Source organism: Barbus barbus (assembly GCF_936440315.1).
Source record: "Barbus barbus genome assembly, chromosome: 1".
NCBI classification, from domain to species: domain Eukaryota; kingdom Metazoa; phylum Chordata; class Actinopteri; order Cypriniformes; family Cyprinidae; genus Barbus; species Barbus barbus.
The window spans coordinates 21,962,501-21,981,418 of record NC_136729.1 but is presented as its reverse complement, the minus strand read 5'-3'; the positions used below and the strand labels follow the sequence as shown (position 1 = coordinate 21,981,418).

General features: G+C 36.7%; 1 protein-coding gene across 4 annotated transcripts in view; it reads left to right on the top strand.

Moving 5' to 3' along the window:
* LOC306874394 (alpha-ketoglutarate-dependent dioxygenase FTO-like) overlaps positions 1–18,918 on the top strand; it is a 142,512-nt gene that overhangs the window by 43,048 nt on the left and 80,546 nt on the right. For 3 of the 4 annotated variants that reach the window (XM_079424407.1, XM_079424408.1, XM_079424409.1), the window contains one exon: positions 4,583–4,702. In XM_079424407.1, coding sequence (XP_079280533.1) covers positions 4,583–4,702 — 120 coding nt within the window. Of the gene's footprint in view, positions 1–4,582; positions 4,703–10,731; positions 12,371–18,918 lie in introns of those variants that run through there. The other variant, XM_079424410.1, reaches the window with a different exon arrangement.

Genomic DNA, 18,918 nt, shown 5'->3' with positions numbered 1-18,918 from the left:
CACCATGATAAGCACCTGACCAGTAGCATAGATAACTAGTAGTTACCGCCACGTTCAGCTGGAAAAATAGGCAGACAGACTCTCCACCTGTCACTGAAAGCCTTTTGTTTTCTGTCTGTTTCCTCTCTCTCTCTTTCTCCCGCCAGCATATGCAGGTGGCATTTAGTCTCAGTACCTCACAGCAGCAGACGGCTTGGCTCTAAATGCCAGTCGCATAGTTTCCAGCTTTGTGCCTGTTGCACGCCTGCTCTGTGGGAAACTGGCCTCCATGTTGGCTCAAAGCTCTCGGCGCTGTGTGGACTTTCAACGCAGAAGGATAGACAGACAATCAGCACGGGCGGGAACGACAGACACAAAAGCGGCTGCTAGCATTTGTAGCCTCTGGCGTCCGTAGAGAGGCTGTCAGCGGTCGGCATTGGTCTGAAGCGATTGTATGTTTGAACCAGCACAAAGTGTAGCATTTCTTTGAAGACGGCCATATGTGAAAGTGAACCCTGGGTGTCTGATCTCAGTCCAACTAAAGATGATCCTGTTCAAGCCAGTTTGAATGCTTATAAAGTGATAGCCAACACAGGTATTTATAAAGCAGAATAAGAGAGTCAGGTGTGCGGTTTATGGTCCATCAGATAAATGGCCTGTCCACACCAGTTTTTCAGTGCAACAGGATATAAAAACAAAATATACATATTACAGTCTACTCTTCGTACTAAACATACTACTGAGGGCTCAAAATAAGCAGTAAGATTTTTTTTTTGCTATCCATTAGGCTGCTACTATTTTTACTTGCCCTGCCAATGTTTTCACTGGCTTCACCAAAAAAGAATGGTCAGTTTTTATTTTTACAATTTTTTTTATTTTTCACATTTGCTAGTTTTATATTAATTAAATTGTAATTAATGAATGAAATTTTACTTTTTACAATTTTACATTTTATCTTGTCTTTTTTATCAGCTATCATGTAAGAAACGAAACTAGCTATATTCTATATATTAGACTCATATTTTTTGAAGACTTTTATATTTTTGTTTAGCAAGAATGTTTTAAATTGTTCAAAAGTGAGTTTTTTAACATTCTGTCTGTCTTTACTATTTCAAACAAATCTTATTCTTTTGAACTTTCTATTGATTAAACAATCCTTAAAAATGTATCAAGTTTTAGAAGAAAAAGAAGTGAAGCACAACTATTTTAAACATTAATACTAATAATCAATCTTTCTTGAGCTGCATATTAGAATGATTTCTGAAGCGTCATGTGACACTGAAGACAAGTAATGATGCTGAAAATTCAACGTTTCCATAACATACCAAAACAGAAGTTATTATTTCACAAAATTACTTTTTCCTGTATTTTTGACCTCAAATTTTATATGATATTGTGTAAATATATTTTAAGCTATAATATAACTCCAAAAATTCATGAACGCACCTTTTCATAAATTCAGTATCTGGCAATGTTGTGTCTAAACTATGTTACTCCGTATTAATTTCTTGTTTATTGAACAGTTGTTCCAAAACTATCACAACCATGCTGATATTTTAAACAACAAACTCAAAAAGAAAGAAAAAAATGGTGTACTTTCATGTCATTCAGTTGCTCCAGACCAAACCAGGCAACTGTACAGTGAAATCCAGTAAAGAGACACAGTGGATGTTCGGGTTGCTGTTCTATTGTTGTGTTTTTGGCGTGTTGTTTAGTTGTAACTTTTAGCTAAGGCGCAGAGGGGCCTGTTGTTTGGAGAATTAATTTTGGAGCAGTGCTTTGTTCAACGGTTGTGGGAGGGCAAATGTGAGGTGCTTACATTTACATGTGGGGCAGACATAGATACACACGTGCACGTGGCTACATTAAGCATCCTTAGGAGGGTTAACTCATCACTTCAAAAGAGTCAAAGATGCGGAGATTCCCAGAGGAGAAAGGCTGAGAGCCTGTGGTGGATTCTGTTGCTCCCTGTAGAGAGAGAAAGTGAGAGATTGATGGGATGAAGAATGAAAGCAATGAAGTAAAGATCGAAAAGAAGCCGACTGAGGAGGAAAGGAAAGAGAAGTGTGTGTAGGTGAGATGTTTTCAGCGTGTGTGATAAATCTTTACGTCTCTCCTGGGTGTTACGTAGCAGCAGACATAAACAAAGGAAACAAAACAACAAACAGGAAAACAGGAAATGCAGATGTCATCATCCCCCTTCCTATTGTGATGACACAGTTTTGATCAGCGGCACACAAAAATGCAAAGATGTCGAGTACAAAGCAAGCGGTTTGTTTATGTGTGTGGTTACAGAGGGGGGTGTGTGATTTGTTCTGCGTCCATTGTCCTCTTATGTGTGGCTACCTGCATTCCCTTGTTAGCGTGACCTTAACGTGGGTGTTTAGTTTTGAAAATCACTCCCACCTCCCCATATAAATGCCCATCCCCCGTCTCCCCACCTCACTGACTCAGGTGACTAACGCACAGTTCCCTCCGCTGCTCTGTTCTGCTGCTAAATTGCCCACTGATGGATGGATAGAGTTTGATAAATGGATGGACGTCTGGATTGCTGTTGTTTCAGACCGTGCTGATATAATACACTACATATAGGCCAGAGTGAGGGATAGTGAAGAATGACTGGAGCACAAAACATTTTTGTCCAACAGCCACATTTTACAGACTATCAAACGCACTTGACTGCTGTTTTTTTCAGTCGTTGTGAAGTAGATGTCAGCTGCTTGCTATGGTTTGACCTCTTGTTCAAGGACTGGACTTCATTGGCCTAGTTTTCAAAAGCCTCTCTTGTACAGGAAGGCAACATGCTTAGAGTTTGTTTTCGCTAGCTTTTTAAATGGTTCTTTTATTCAGAAACCAATAGTATTAAAGGAGTAGCTCAATCAAAAATTAATTTTGTCATCATTTACTCATCCTCATGTCATTCCAAACCTGTATGAGTTTCTTTCTTATATTGAACACAAAAGAAGATATTTTGAAGAACCAAATAGTTGTTGGTCCCCATTGACTTCCATAGTAGGAAAAGAAATACCATGGAAGTCAATGGGGACAATCAGCTGTTTGATTACCAGCATTCTTCAAAATATCTTCTTTTATGTTCAATATAAGAAAGAAACTCATACAGGTTTGGAACAAAATGAGGGTGAGTAAATTATGACAAAATTTAAATTTTTGGTTGAACTGTCCCTTTAACTGCCTGAAGTTTATATGGAATTGTGGTTCCAGGCATGTGACCCACAAGCTTTTATCTTATTGGTAAATGTTTTTTTTTCAATTAATTAATTTATTTTATAAACTTTTTACTTTTGAGTGATTTCAGTGAGTGAATATTATTATTATTATTATTATTATTATTATTATTATTATGTTGTGATGTCTAAATTCACTTTCAGCATTTAAAACAATTGAGTTTGTGTTTTTTTATTTACAGAAAATGGTGTGGAAAAATGTTTTATGGAAAGAAAAATATTTGATTGAAAGACAAATATATTCTATAGAATATTTAATGTTTGTTGAAAGAGACCAGATATCATTTATCAGCAATACATGGTAATAATTATGACAATAATAATTAATAATTATTGAAATAGCCAGAATTTCTATATCAATGTATCCTTCAATTTTAGGCAAGGCAACATCATTAATATACAGTAAAGCATTGTACAGTAAACATTGGTAGTTAATTGTGTTTTACAAAAAAAGGAGTTTAAAAAATAATCATAACAAATGCATAAGAATAAAATGACAATAAAAAGCAAGAAATAAAATGTATTAAATTTTAAATAAAATTTCAAAAATCATTTTAATGTTCATGGACAGCTTTATGTATAACCTTCATAAGTTGATTTCCCTGAAATATGAAAACACTATGGCTCTTTTTTTTAACATTGTTGATCAAATCAAGTGAGTTTAGGGCAGTACTACCTGTTTGTCCAATCAATGAGACCGAGACTAAGGCTGTGTTTACACTTGGCATTAACATGTGACCTGTATCCGGATGTTGTCCACATACACACTGAAAAGACAAGTGTAAACGCGCTTCTGATCAGAATGTTATCCGATCAGCTTGTCCTGGTCCAGAGGTAGTCGAGGACGCATTGTGATCGGATCTCAGTGTAATGTAAACGCAATCTAGCCATCGTATCTGCATTCGCAGGTCAACATCATGCAAAACTCTGCCCCCTCTCTCGCGAACTTTCAGGAAAAAAAATGGAGCACTAGTGAGACTCCTACACTTATCTTTGATTTGTAAAATGTCTCGTGACTGAATGCACTTAAAAAGAAAACCCATCACTTCAGGTTGACTTTGCACTGGGCCATTCTCTGCAGATTTATTGCGCGGGAAAGACAGATCCGATCTGTTATCCTATAGCTGATGTTGCCAAGTGTAAACGCACCGTGTTCTGATTGACTGATGATCTGATCTGCTTTATCGGATCACGGTGATCGTATGTTAATGCCAAATGTAAACGCAACCAAAGAGAGCGATTAGTGCAACCTGTTTTACAAAAAAAACTTTTATTAATTTTGCAGTTCTTTTGGTGTCTAGTGTAGAAATGAGACCCTGCAGCTTTAACATCTTGACCCTGTGTCGATCTTTTTTTAGGTGGAGTTTGAATGGCTGAGGCAATACTGGTTCCAGGGCCGGCGTTTCGCTCGATTCTGCAGCTGGTGGACTAAACCCATGGAACAGATGGAGAAAGACTGGAAGGAAATGGAGCGAATGGTAAGAGTGATGGAGTGAACTGTAAGCAGGCCTGCACAGAATCTGCGCCCAGATTGCAGCTGAATTCAGTGTCTGACATTTAGCTCTACATGTGCGTGTTTGTTTACAAAATATTTTGGCTAACTTGATTATGCTTTCAGCTTCCATTACAGTGTTGTAATTACAGCACTACTTAACACATTTTACAATACTTAAACCAAACAAAACACATGGTAAATGTGAAACAAGTCTGCTGATGGAGTGAGAGAATAGGAAGTACAAAACAGATGTCTTAACACAATCATAAGATCTAGTCCTATTTTTTGCCTGCTTAACTGTCATGAAAAATAATTTTTTATATATAATATTATTATTATTATTATTATTATTTATATTTTAATGTTTGTATGCTTCCAGTAGTGTAATTATTGGGCTCTCTATTGCATCAATGATTAGGGCAATCTTTGTCTGTCAGTGCAGTTGCAATTTTCACACTTACATGAAGACACATTGTAATTTTGTCCTTTTATATTTTATTTGTGGTGGCTTAATGCGAGGAATATTCCACAAAAGTCTTTTGTCATAAGTCATCCAAGTGGATGCTGCACACTGGTGGTGGCTGAGGGGAGACCCCCCACATGGTTGTATAGCGCTTTGGGTATACAGCAATACACAATAAAGCGCTATATACATGTCATTCATTCATTCATTCATTCATTGTCTTCTGGGTAAAAAAAGAATCTTCTTAGATAAACCTATGAAGTTACATTTTCCACAGAGGCATGCGGTTTTCTGTAATAGGTAACAGTTTGTATTTCTAGATGGCTGCATTGCTTACGTCACATCAGTGCAGTTCAGAAAATAAGATTTGATTTAAACCACATAATGTTACAGTTTTTAATATTTACTGGCCAAAGTTATTTGCAACAGCCTTTTTTTTTTTTTTTGGACCCTGCCTGTCCCAATAGTCAACCCCTCTGCCCGCAGATGACCCCAGTATGCAGAGTGGCATCCGGGCTATCTGTACTTCAGGATGCACAGAGGTTATTTAAATCTAGACGATCACAGCTGATCTGTATTGTCTGTTAGACGCATGTTTGATCCATATGTGTGCATGTGTTCAGCTCTCAGCTCTGCTCTCAAAGCTGTAGCCACTTTCAGTAGGGGGCACTGTTGTATCATATTCTGTCTTCCTCTCACTGCCTCTTTTGCTCTTTGAGCAGTAATCACATCTAATGTGCTGCTGGGGCTAAGCACCGCTCTTGAGCTAGCCATTCTCTGTGTGTGTGTGTGTGTGTGTGTGTGTGTGTTTGTGAGTGTGTGTGAAGGGGTGAGACAGTCTCACTGTGAGATACTAGTCTCCCTCTGTCAAGAAACACAATTTAGAAATGCTGATATCCACCCGTATATTGAGACATTTTATTTATGCATAATAGGTTAAATTGTAAACACATTAACATTTTTTTTGTTTCAATTAATATTATGTAAGTGCCAGTGTTTATGTCAATGCTAAATTATTATTTTCTTTATATTAGTATTGTGAGTATATGTATTCTGAAATAATACAATAGGATAAAAATAGAATCTTTAATTTATGTAATTATATTATATATTGTTTCAATCATATCAATAATTTAAAAAAGAATAAGTACAAAGGACAAAGATAAAAAAATTCAATATTTTTTAAGCATCCATACATCTAGCCCTTTTTTGACTGTATTTTTCTTTTTGCAAATTCGCCATTAATTCTTACTACTTTTTTATTATTTATATTTTTGAAATTGTGGGTGCGTTTAGTTTAACCTGATCAAGCCTTTTTCTGCATTTTATTAGTTAAACAAATATTGAATTTGTAGGATTGTTAGAGCTTGAATAAATAGTTCATGAATGTGAAAGCACTTAGAGAATAAATATTCATTTGAATTCCTAATTTCTGATATTTTCATGGCTGATTTAAATTCATTTAGGTATGATTTCAACAGACAGTCATGGCATTTACCAGAGACATGTGTTTATCTAGATTCTTGGGAATTGTCTCGTTGGCCTTGCCGCACTCTTCTTGATTTCTCCGCAGTCCGAACAGGTCCAGGGTTGGCTGGTCTGTGTGTTTCTCCGTATGTTCACCCTCTTCCTGCTGTTTATTAAAACCACTCCTCTCCCATGGGGGTTTCTCTCTTTCGTTTTCCTTCCTTCTCTTTTCTTGTGTCTCCCTCTCTTGCTCTTCAGGCTGTTGTGATGCAAATTTCCACCCCTCCATTTGAATGACATCCTGATAAAACAACTCTCTCTCTCTCGCTCTTTCTGTGGCTGCCCCCCCCCCCCCCCCCCCCCCCCCCCTCCAACCTGTACCTCATGAATTAATGTGAACTGCTTAATGGAAACAATATAGGAAATATGGCAGAAAATAGAAAAGAAGAAAGAAAAGAATAAAGATTGCCATTTAAATGTGCTCTGATAAGATGAGGTAAATGTTATCAAACATCAGGTCTCAGGTCCCTTTCCTCAATTTCTCTCTCTCTCTCTCTTTCTCTCTCTCTCTCACACACACACACACACACACACACACACACACACACACACACTGGGTGAACGTTGGGTCCCTACAGAGAAGCTATCGTACTCCTCATACACCACTGACATTTATTTAGGCTTTTAACAGTGACACTTTCTTTCTCTCCTTCTCTCAGTCTGTCTATCCTGGCTCAGGAGAGATAGTTGGCTATATGCAAAATGTTTTAAATACCATCCAGGCATTTTTTTTTTCCATTTGAACGTGGCTACAGGGCTGAGAGTGAGACAGGTCTGGTAACAGTGTTGTGGGTTTATATTGATGTTTTAGGTCTAATTTGTCACTTTTTCCACTTCTGTCGCTCAGAGCGTCACATCAAAAAGCTCCCTCTCTCACTGCGTCTATATCTTTCTGCCACATACCCCGTCATCAAATATTGTGTGCTGAAACATTTATTTTCAGACTGAATAGAAACTATTATGTGTTTATGGGTAGAGTGAGTCGTTTAGATGCATCGTCTGTTCCTTTTCAGTGGTGTTTGTGTTGGTCTTTATTTGTGTGTGTGTGCGCGTGTGTGTCGGCTCGTTCACAGTGACCGCTTCATAATTTCATCCTCTCCGTCCAATGAAAGAAAGCGAGCGAGAGAAAGCGAGCAATCATGACTGCAGGGGTCACCATTGATATCTGATTACGTTATTGACCTAGCGTGCGCGTGTGTGTGGCAGACAGGAAGGTAAAGACCTCTCTCCCCAGTGAGAGAGTGAGAGTGAGGGTCAATGTAAATGTTATTGCAGTGTGAGCTCATTTGATCAAAGCCACTGAAAGGTTAAGCGAATCCAATCTGGTTTAGTGTGTCTGAGGGTAGGGGGTGTATATGTGTGTGAGGGCAGCAGAGAGAGAGATGGACGCAGTGAGGGGATTATCGTAGAGCCGTTGAAATGCTGGATGTGGTGTGGAGCGCTTCTCTCTGTCTCTAATGCGTTTAGACAGCAATTGGCCTTAATAACCTTTATTGACTTCAGTAGGTCAGTGCCAAGGATCTAATTATTCAAGTGTATCAATTTCATCTAGTTTAGAGCTGCCTCGTTCTGATAATTATTTTAAGGTCGACCGGGGCAATTAATCTCTATTCTCTTATTTGATGAGTTTGTAAAACATTATGAATGTAATAGCTTTGCTGTGCATTTTCATCATAATAATATTCCAGAATGCCTTTTGTAGGGCCGCTGTGTATTTTCCTGTGTAGCTCTTTTCTGTCTTGCATTTTTTTTTTTTTTTTATCTATGAATGCTGGGGCAATGTTTTACTACTGAGTTCTGTAGTAAAATAGATCTCAGAGAAAATGTAGCACCAGCAAACTGTATTATTATTATCCAAAACAATAGCTGACTGATTAAATATACAGTATTTTATAAACCATATATTGAATCAGTTTGCTATTGTTTTTTTTGTATGCCTGCTAATTTAGAAAATATAGTTGTTGTTTTTTCTCTTTTGTAACATTTATGTAAGCATGTTTTTCTCTCAACACTTGTCTCCTGTCAGATCAACATGAATTACAGATCCTTTTACCTGCATTTTTCTTCAGCTTGCCTGCTTAAATAACAGCAGAAATTACCTCCTAATTTCTCTTATTACACTTATAAATGGTAAATAAAAGGCTCCTAATAAATTTCACAGTATGGGATGGTTTTTACTGGAGAATGGGGGGAAAAATGGGAAGAAAAGAAGCAGGAAAAGGGGGGCGAGGAGAAAAACACTGTACAGTAGAATTTGCGGGCAAAAGGTATTTATGATTCTCTTTGAAGTCCTCATTGAACAGGGTAAGCTGAATTTTAGCAGGCCGTGATAGTGGGGAGGGTAAATACTTAAACCCCTTTAGAGAATTTCATGCGCTGCTATGCCACTTGCAGGCTGTGTGCTTGTGTTTGTGTTTTCTACCTACAGGGAGAGAGAGAGAAAGAGGTCGCTGGCATTGTACCTGCATACATGATAGAATATTGTTGAATATTTTTTTTAAAGTACACACACAGAGCCTTACGGCTTTAGAATAGGGAACACTTATTCAGTATTAACTAAGACTTTTACCTCAATAAATTCCTAATTTGCTGCTTATTAATAGTCAGTAAGGTAGTTGTTAAGTTTAGCTATTGGGTAGGATTAGGGATGTAGAATAAGGTCATGTAGAATAAGACATTAATATGTGCTTAATTACTACTTATAGATGGCTAATATTCTAGTAATATGCATGCTAATAAGCACATAGACCCTAAAAAAAGTGTTACCTAATTATCTATTTAGCAAATTATTGAATATAATTTCTTTCTTTCTTTCTTTCTTTCTTTCTTTTTATAATGTGAATTTTCAAAATGATTGTCTATATTGAAAACAGTTGTGCTGCTTAAAATTTGTGTAGAAAAAGATCCTTTTTTTCAAGATTCCTTGATGAAATGGGAAGTTCGAAAGAACATTATTTATTTGAAAGAAAAATCTTTAGTAACATTTATGAATGTCTTAACTGTCACTTTTGATTAATTTAATGCTTCCTTGCTGAATAATATTTACTTTTAAGTCTTGACCCCAAACGTTTGAAAAATGGTGTATTATTATATAATAAAAAATAAAAGGTTTTCCCTTCAACATTGTTTCAAATCTGAAAAGAAATTTACTATACACTATTGTTTTGTTTTTTTCCATGTGGTTCATGGAAAATATTTGTTGTTATTTATTTATTTTTTTCATTCTTGAGTGTCATTAGCAGGCCCACATTGATTCAGCTTGCACAGCACTTTGTAGAAATCCCTACAGATTTCAACAAGATTGGAATGACCAGTGTTCCCAAAATTCGACCATGTTGGTTTATTTAATAATTTGACTAATTTTATTATGTTTTCAGCTACCCATAACAGTGTAGGACTCCATTTACCACATTAATACCATGTTTAAATCCACTTCCCCTAAATCCCACAAATTTACAGCACAGAAGATGTAAAGGAAAAAAAACAAACATCTTCAGAATCGGACTGGTTCTAGTTATTAGTAACGTCATGTGCATGTGCGTGATTATATGCAGACACTTCAGTCTTGTTCTGCTGGTGTTGAGTGTAGCTCAGTGTGTGCAGAAGCAGACGTTCTCTGACAGCTGCTGAATTCTTTGAAGTTGAATTTTTCTTTTTCTTAGAAAACCAATAAGTGCTTTATAATGCCTGATCTGTCTTATCTCCCGAAACCCTCCTCACATTCTGGGTTTATTTAGCGCTTTGTTTATTTATTTATTTACTCTGCAGTTTTTCCGGCGAGATAAGCGGCTGAAGAAAGACAAATAAGATCTGGAATTACACACAGACCATGACTGATTAATCACTACTGGGGATATACACACAAACACTACACATATACAGTATGCGTCGTTAAATTCCACAGAGACGTACACAAAACGTCTCTGCCAGTCAGGTACATGCCGACCTTATTTAGTAGAAATACGTCTTTGAGTGTCTAATGTGTCTGTCTTTCTTCTCTATCCCTTCTTTTAATTCCTCAGAGTCACCGGGTTGGCTATCATGTCTGGGCTCTTAACCGGGTTAAGCCACGGTTCAGAACAATGAGGGGAAGAATGGGAGATTCTGATGTCAAGCCACTGTAAAATTGTCGGATTCGCTTGAAAAATCGCAAAGAAAAAGAGGAATTATAAAGAAGATATTGCAGATAATTCGAGAGGTTTTAGGAGAGGAGGGAAAGAAAGAAGATGATATAAAAGGAGCCCGGGAGAAAGAGAGCTCAGAGCGTGTCTGTGTGTGAAGACGTGTTACGCAGGAGTGCAGTCTGGTGGCTGATGCATACTCAGAAGTTGCAGGCTTTGTGTTTGTTTTTGTGTTTGTTTGTTTGTGTTTGGACAGAAGTTGAGAGCGAGGGATGACACTCTGGCTGAGATGAATAGACACAGATGTGTTTGATAATAAACACTCTCTCCCTCTCCAAGGGGAAATATTCCTGTAGAAATCTGTTATGATCCCCTCACTTTCAACTCGCTTCCGTTCTCTGTCTCTCTCTCCCTCTCTGTCTGTTTCGTATGGTGCTGTGGAAAGTGGCAGATGATTTTGGGATTAGAAAGCAAATTCAGCATCTTATGCTGAAACAGAGCAGGCTTGACCACAAGAAAGTCAGATCGCATGCTGCTGGCGAAGACTCTTGAAATTGTAGCAGATTTGTCCTGAGCGATAACCCACATGAACGCTTCAGGTTTTGATCCTTGAGTTGGAAGCAGTTGGATTTTTGGAACTAATACGAGTATAGTGGGGCTTTACCTGTAAAAGTTTTATTTTGAAAATGATTCCATCTACTCATGGCCATGAGGTGTAACTGTTAATGTCAAAAATGTAACTGCATATTTAAATATATGAGACTAAAATGTTCTATTAATGAGAGTTTAATTCATTGTAACGCATGACGTTAGTTGTGCACTTCAGTGCATTGTTCTCTTTAAATGTACAACAGTGAACAGATTAAAAAGGAAAGTATATTGTGAATAGCTATTAAAAATTATTTAGGGGAACATTTAACTTTATAAAACTATCCAAGATTTTGAATGCATCATAATTGATTTAAGAAAACTTTTTTGTAAATAGATAGACGATTGCTTTGTCTTTTGATTGATTGATTGATTGATTGATTTGATCAATTTCCATATTAAACTTTCAATTAGACAAACCAAAGCAAAGATGTCAAAATGTAACCCTCTGAACTGCACAAATACTTTGTAGCATCATATGTACTATCATCAAATATTTAATATTTCAATATTTAGAATATTAATAATGCTTAATATTGAAATTGCTTATCTGTATTGGTTATGAAAAAGCAATATCTGTCAATCTCTATTTTCCTGGCCTCCTAGAATGTGTTACAGATGTACCTTATAAATTTACATTACTGTTATGAGCCGGTTTATAATGCATTATGAACAGGATTTATGCCTTCTGAGCAGATTTTGTGCTTTTATGAGTAGGTTTTGCTTGTACAGGCTATGAATATTATCCTCTGCTCTTTCCTATGGTGTACTTAATGTGAGTGTCTGTTTGTATCTGTCTACCCACTAATATTATACTTACATGTCACAGTGAATGATTCCTGCGCATATTTCTTAAGGCATTCTCGCTGGAGGTATTAAACTCAGATTTTGGAAAGAAAATTCTCTTATTTGTTACACTTACTCATATATAGTTAATGCACTGGAAAAATGTGTCCTGCTATACAAGAGCCCTCAGGCTTCCCAAAACCACTGATGCATGTTACTTCATTCACTTCACTACTGATATTTTCAGCATTTAGATGACATATAAATTACACAACACGCAGTGTCTCCTATGACATCATAAATTGTAGTCGGTACAACTTGGGTTGGGTTTCGTTCTTTTAGTGGCAAGCCAACGTTAATCTTTTTCCCAAATGTCACTTTTCAGCCACCGTAGAAAAAAGACATATAATGAAAATGGCTTCAGGTCTATGTGATGGTAATCTCTGCCTAGAGTTCACATTCTTTAAGTGCTGAAAATGAATCTGTGTGGAGTGAGGAGAGAGTGAGGTTTTGGCCTCGCTCCCACTACCAAAAGCTTTCACTGGCAGGAGAAACGTGGATACAAGATGCTAATCTCTAATCTCTGATCAGCAGGCAGATCCAGAAGGAGATGGAGGTGGAGAGAGATGAGGCATATGTGTATACATATGTTTGTGTATGAGAGAGAGAGAGAGGAAGTGGGTATGAAGTCACAAAGCAAGTGATACATTCAAGAGACAGAGTATTGAGAACAGCTAGCGTGATTTTAAAGACAGTGATATTGTATTAGTTGTCATAACCAACCATAAAACATACACACCACCATTTACATGTTTGGAGTAAGATTTGTAAAAGTCTCTTGAGCTCACCAAGGCTGTATTTATCTGATCAAAAATACAGTAAAAGCAGTAATCTATTATTAATATTTAAAATAACTCTTTTCTACTTTAATATATTTGAAAATATGTTATGGAATGTTATAGACAAGCTCAATTTCCAGCAGCCATTACCCCAGTCTTCTGTCACATGATCCATTAGAAATCATTCTAAGAAGCATTTCTTATTATTAGTGATTTTGAAAACAGTTTTGCTGCATAATATTTGTGAAAACCTCAATTTTCTTTTTCGTTTCCTTTTTTTTTTTTTTTCGGGATTCTTTGAATAAATACATTTATTGACACTTTCTGATCTAATTTAACGCATCCTTGATTAAAAAGTATTAATTTATAAATAAATTAAATAAATAAATTAAAATAAAACGAAATAATAAAATAAAATAAACATTTATTCACCCCAGACGTTTGAATAGTAGTGTTTGTGTACATTCCCATATAATTACATATAATAATGGTGAATAATTAAATATAATTAATGGACAGTTGATATAATAGATAAATTATTTAATTAATATTAATTATTTAGTAATATTGTTGCTATGATACAGTAGTGTGTGTGTGTGTAAGGCAACGAATTCCATTATACTTTGCTTTAAAACATGGGTTAAAACATTTACTTGAATAACAGGTTTTCTCGATTGCTTGAACCCATTTCTTGAAATTATGCCTCTTTTTTTTGCGAAACTCTAAACACAAATCCTTAACTTCTAACTCAATTCCCCAAACTTCCTATATTCAGGTCAGAAGGAAGCTTTTCACTCAAAACAACTCACTCATGCTGAAAAACCAAACGTTGCTGTTAGACATGGCACACAAACCCTTAAAAACACACACACTACAACACAGTCTTACACACTGATGAGATACATTTAAAACAATACTACAAAACCGGCAATAAGTTATGCTGCTTGTGCCCCCCTCCCCCCCACACACAAGAAAATAAAAAAAACTTTCCACATGATGAATATAACAATTCTGTCCCAGCATCCTGTCTTTGGTCTGGGAAAGGCCAAAGAACCTCGTCAGCATCACAGGCTATATTGGCAGCAGGGCTAAAATCATCTTGCATGCCTGATCCAACCCTGGCACACATAAACTGAAATATCCAGGCGGATGTATTCTATGGCCTGGAGGAGGTGAACACGGATGTAAGGTTCTCGTTCATATACTTTCCATCGCTCTGCAGAAAAAAAAAAAATCCTCTGTTGGGTTTAGACATGGAGAGTATGCAGGTATAAAAATGTTTGAAAACTTTGGGTTATTGGTAAACCAGTCTCGAACCAGAGCAGAGCGATGGAAGCTGACGTTATCCCAAACAAAAATGTAGCAAGGCTGCACTGGTTGTGCTTGCTCCCTTTGGTCAAGCTGGAACACACCTTCTCTTAGACCATCAAGGAAACCAAGGAGGAGCATAGTGTTATAAGGTCCAAGAATGGCATGGCGGTGGAAGCACCATTGGCTGATGCCCGCGCACATACAGTCATGGTCAGAATTATTGGCATCCTTGGTAAATATGATCAAAGAAGGCTCTGAAAATAAACCTGCATTTTATAAAAAAAAAATCTAACCTTTCATTGAACTAAAACAATTGAAAAGGGGGGAAAATCTCATTATGAAATAAATGTTTTTCTCAAATACACGTTGGACACAATTATTGGTACCCCTAGAATTTCTTATGAGTAAAATATCTCTGACGTATATTCGCATTCATATTCACAATTTTGAGCACTCCAGGGTGATTATGAACATGAAATTATCCAGCCATGGCTTCCTGTTTCACAGAAATAGGAGGGAAAACAAAGCCCAAATTCCCTTAATCATCCATCACAATGAGAAAAACCAAAGAATATATTTCTGATGGTCAGCAAAAGATAATTGAGCTTCACAAATTAGTGAAGTGGCTAAAGACTCTCTAAGGACCACAGCTGGAGAATTGCAGAAAATAGCTGAGTCTCCGGGTCAGAAAACCTTAAAAAAATAGTCAAACAGCCCCTACATCACCACATGTTGTTTGGGAGGGTTTCAAGAAAAATTCTCCCAGCTCATTCAAAAACAAACTCCAGCATATTCAGTTATCAGAGACGACTGGAACTTCAAATGGGACTGGCTTCTATGGTCAGATGAAACTAAAAAATGAGCTTTTTAACAGCAAACACTCAAGATGGGTTTGGTGAACACAGGGATAAAAAATACCTCGTGTACAATGAAATATACTGCTGTATTTTTGATGTTGTGGGCCTATATTTCTGCTGGAGGTCCTGGACATCTTGTTTAGACACGTGGCATCATGGATTCTATCAAATACCAACAGATAAAAAATCAACAAGTGACTGACTCTGTTAGAAATCTTATAATGGGCCATGTTTGGATCTTCCAGCCGTACAATAATCCAAACACAAACCTCAAAAACAACACAAATGGGTCACTGAGCACAAAACCAAGCTTCTGCTATGGCCATTCCAGTCCTCTGACCTGAATCCTGTAGAAAATGAGTGAAGTGAACTGAAGAGGAGAAGCACCGTCATGGAGCTGTGAATCTGAAGGATCTGGAGTGATTCTGGATGAAGGAGTGGTCTCTGATCTCTTGTCAGGTGTTCTCTAACCTCATCAGGCATTATAGGAGAAAATGTAGAGCTGTTAAACTGGCAAATGGAGGTTTCAAAAAGTAATGAATAAAAGGGTGCCGTTAATTGTGGCTAATGTGTATTAGAGAAAAACATTTATTTCATAATGATATTTCCCCCCATTTTAAATTCTTATTAGCCAATGAAAGGTTAGATTTTTGTGAATGTTTTAAATAAAAGATCAAAAGGATTAACAATGCAGATTTATTTTCCCAGCCGCCTTTGATCATATTTACCAATAATTGCCAATAATTCTGACCACGACTGTACCCATAAAGCAAAAAATATATTTTCAAATAAATTTATTAAATATATTTTAAAATATGCAAAAAATGGCCAAAAATATATATTTGCTCAAATATATTTATGTAAATATATTTTCTACCAATATATTTTGGCCATATATAAATATAGTTTTAAAAGCATTTAAAAAATATATTTTGACGTCTGTGTATTTCAATCCAAGAAAATGCATCTTCTTGCCAAAATACATTTAGAAATATAATTTGGAATATGATGGTTGAAACTAAATCTATTTACTATTTCAAAAATTGAGCTTCACTGTTAGCAACATATATTTCGCATATTATTTTTTTTGGCCACAGTTTTTTTTTTTTGCCATATGGGCTTCACTCTTCCTCTTCCTCTCCGTACTCCTCCTCCACCTCATACTCTTCATCTTTTTTAATTTCTTCCTCCACTCCCTTCTCCTCCTCTTCCTCTGGTGTCCTTGACCTCTTCAATCACATCTCTCTGGATACATTGTTTCGAACCTGAATGAGCTGAATTTGGCCCTTTTATCATCAAAGGCTCTGATTGGTGTGTGGTAAATTTTGACTCCTAGTGTTTCCACTTGGGTACTTGTGTACTAATTGAGCTCAAACTGTGCTGACTTGAGTGAACAGTGTTAAATGCTGGTGTTTTCTAAATGATCACATGGTGTAAGCACTGATAAATGTAGGGATTTGTGTGTAAAGTTTTGCAGTAACAGTTCAACAAATCTGACTCATGTGTCAAAGCAGGGGAATAGTGTTTATAGTTGAGGGAAATGGGTGTGCTTTTTTAAAAATGGCGTTATGGTTTTGAAATTTTAGTTCAAAAGCTTGGTTGTATTGTTTTAGCAATAGAGAAAAACTGTATTAGTAGAGCCTTTTTTTTTTACTCATACTGTTTGTGGTCTCTGGATGTAGTTGAAATCTTTTGGGTGAAACTGCTCTGCAGAGCTATGAGATTTTTGGAGCTTAAATTACATATACAGTAAGAGTGGTAGAATCATTAAACTCTTAATCTATAGACATATTAGGCAGCAGATTTAGTGATTTGAGATGTTATCAAGCGCATTTGGTTTGCAGTTGCCTTTTTAAAAACTTTCCCACCTAAGAAAAGGCAGAGATAGAGAGACAAACCATGGCAGATAAAGCTTTTTCACAAAGAAAATCACAAAGCTTTTAGCCTTTGCCTCATTAGCTCAAGCAAAAAGCATATGTCCAGTTGGCTCTGGCTAGAGGAACCACAATCCCCAGCACAAAAGCCTGCGGCCCACAGAGCTGCCCTACAATGCCATCAAACGCTGTCACTTGTTGCGTTGTGCTCTTCAGCAGCTGGGTTTCTATTATCTGTCCCCTCCTCTGTCCTCGGACACATTGCTGTGATGTTGTGAACACATTTTTCTAATGTTTTACACTTCATATAATCCATTCTCTGAGCTTGCTGGCTCTGAGGGGAGAGGTAATTGATGAGCCTCAGAGAGATCAGAGGGTCAATCTGGCTGAAAGGCCAAGCTCTCAATCGCTCTCTCTCACACACACACACACACACACAGACATGCATGTGTATATCTATTGTCTGTGCTCTACGTGTTTAACATGGTATTTGTGATTCAGTCTTCTATAGTACTCTGCTGTAGTTGTACCCTTACAGTGCTTCAGTGCATGAACTGTGGTGAGGACCATCTGTGCTGGACATAACAGAACTCCCCCCTAAAACATGTTCCACCAACTATAGTGAGATACGTGTCTGTGCATGGGCACAGAAGGCCAAAAAAATATTTGAACACCTGATTTGCACTTTAAAATTTATTAATGATATTTATTTAAAAGAAAGATAGCATTTTTCAAGCAAAATATATAAAAAAAGAGAGATTCACCATGTTTTGAAAGATAAAACAATAGGTATAATGTTTAAAATGTAATGTAGTCAAGCAAATTATTTGGTTGTCAAACATTAGTGGAGTATATGTACTGTTTCTGATGATGAATTTGATTCTCGATTGTGGAAAAAGTGTTTTATATTGACCCAAAGGTTCATGTGTGTATTATGAATATAATCCTGTGTGTAATATTTTGTATGCGACATGTTGCTATTGTCATGGGACCTACTATGTCAGCGGTGTCACTGTTCCTCACTGAATACGTGTCTCCTGTGGCTTCATTGAATATTAAAATCCAATCAGATATGTATTTTGGAATCGTGGAACCTTATTCTTTTATGAATACTTCTTATTTAGACTAATTTGACATACTGCTTTTCACATACTAGAAAGAAATTAGGTTCGGAGTAATTATCCTCACTCTTTACAATAAAGGTTTTTGCTGTGATGCCACAGAAGAACAAATTTTGGTTCCCCAAAGAACCTTTCATTGAACAGTTCCTAAAAGAATCATTTTGAAGAACATTTAAAAAATCTAAAGAAACATTTTTCAACTATAATGAACCTTTTCTGCATTTGAAAGGTTCCATGAATGTTCAAGGGTCTTCCATGCCATTACCATCCATGCCAATAAGAACATTTATTTTTAAGAGTGCAACCCTTAATTTGGTAAAGTTAGTTCCAAGTGAATGATATGTTCCAAGTAAATGAATTTCATACATTCCTTAAAAGTGATTCCTAGAGAAGTTTTCTAGAGAATGCCCACTGGCTGTTATGCGTTTTAAATTCTCATGTCATACATTATCTTAGTTTAGCGCTAGCTGTTCAGGTTTCTGTTGGTATTTTAGATGGCCTTTCTGCCATTGGTTGGCTGGTGTACCTGTCACATAGTCCTGGTGAGTGTGCATGTGTGTTTATTCTTCCCCTCTGTTAGCGTGGGGTAACCTGAAGTGTGTTTCCTTATACAAATACACACAGCCGCCTCTGTTAGTCACTTGCCCTCTGT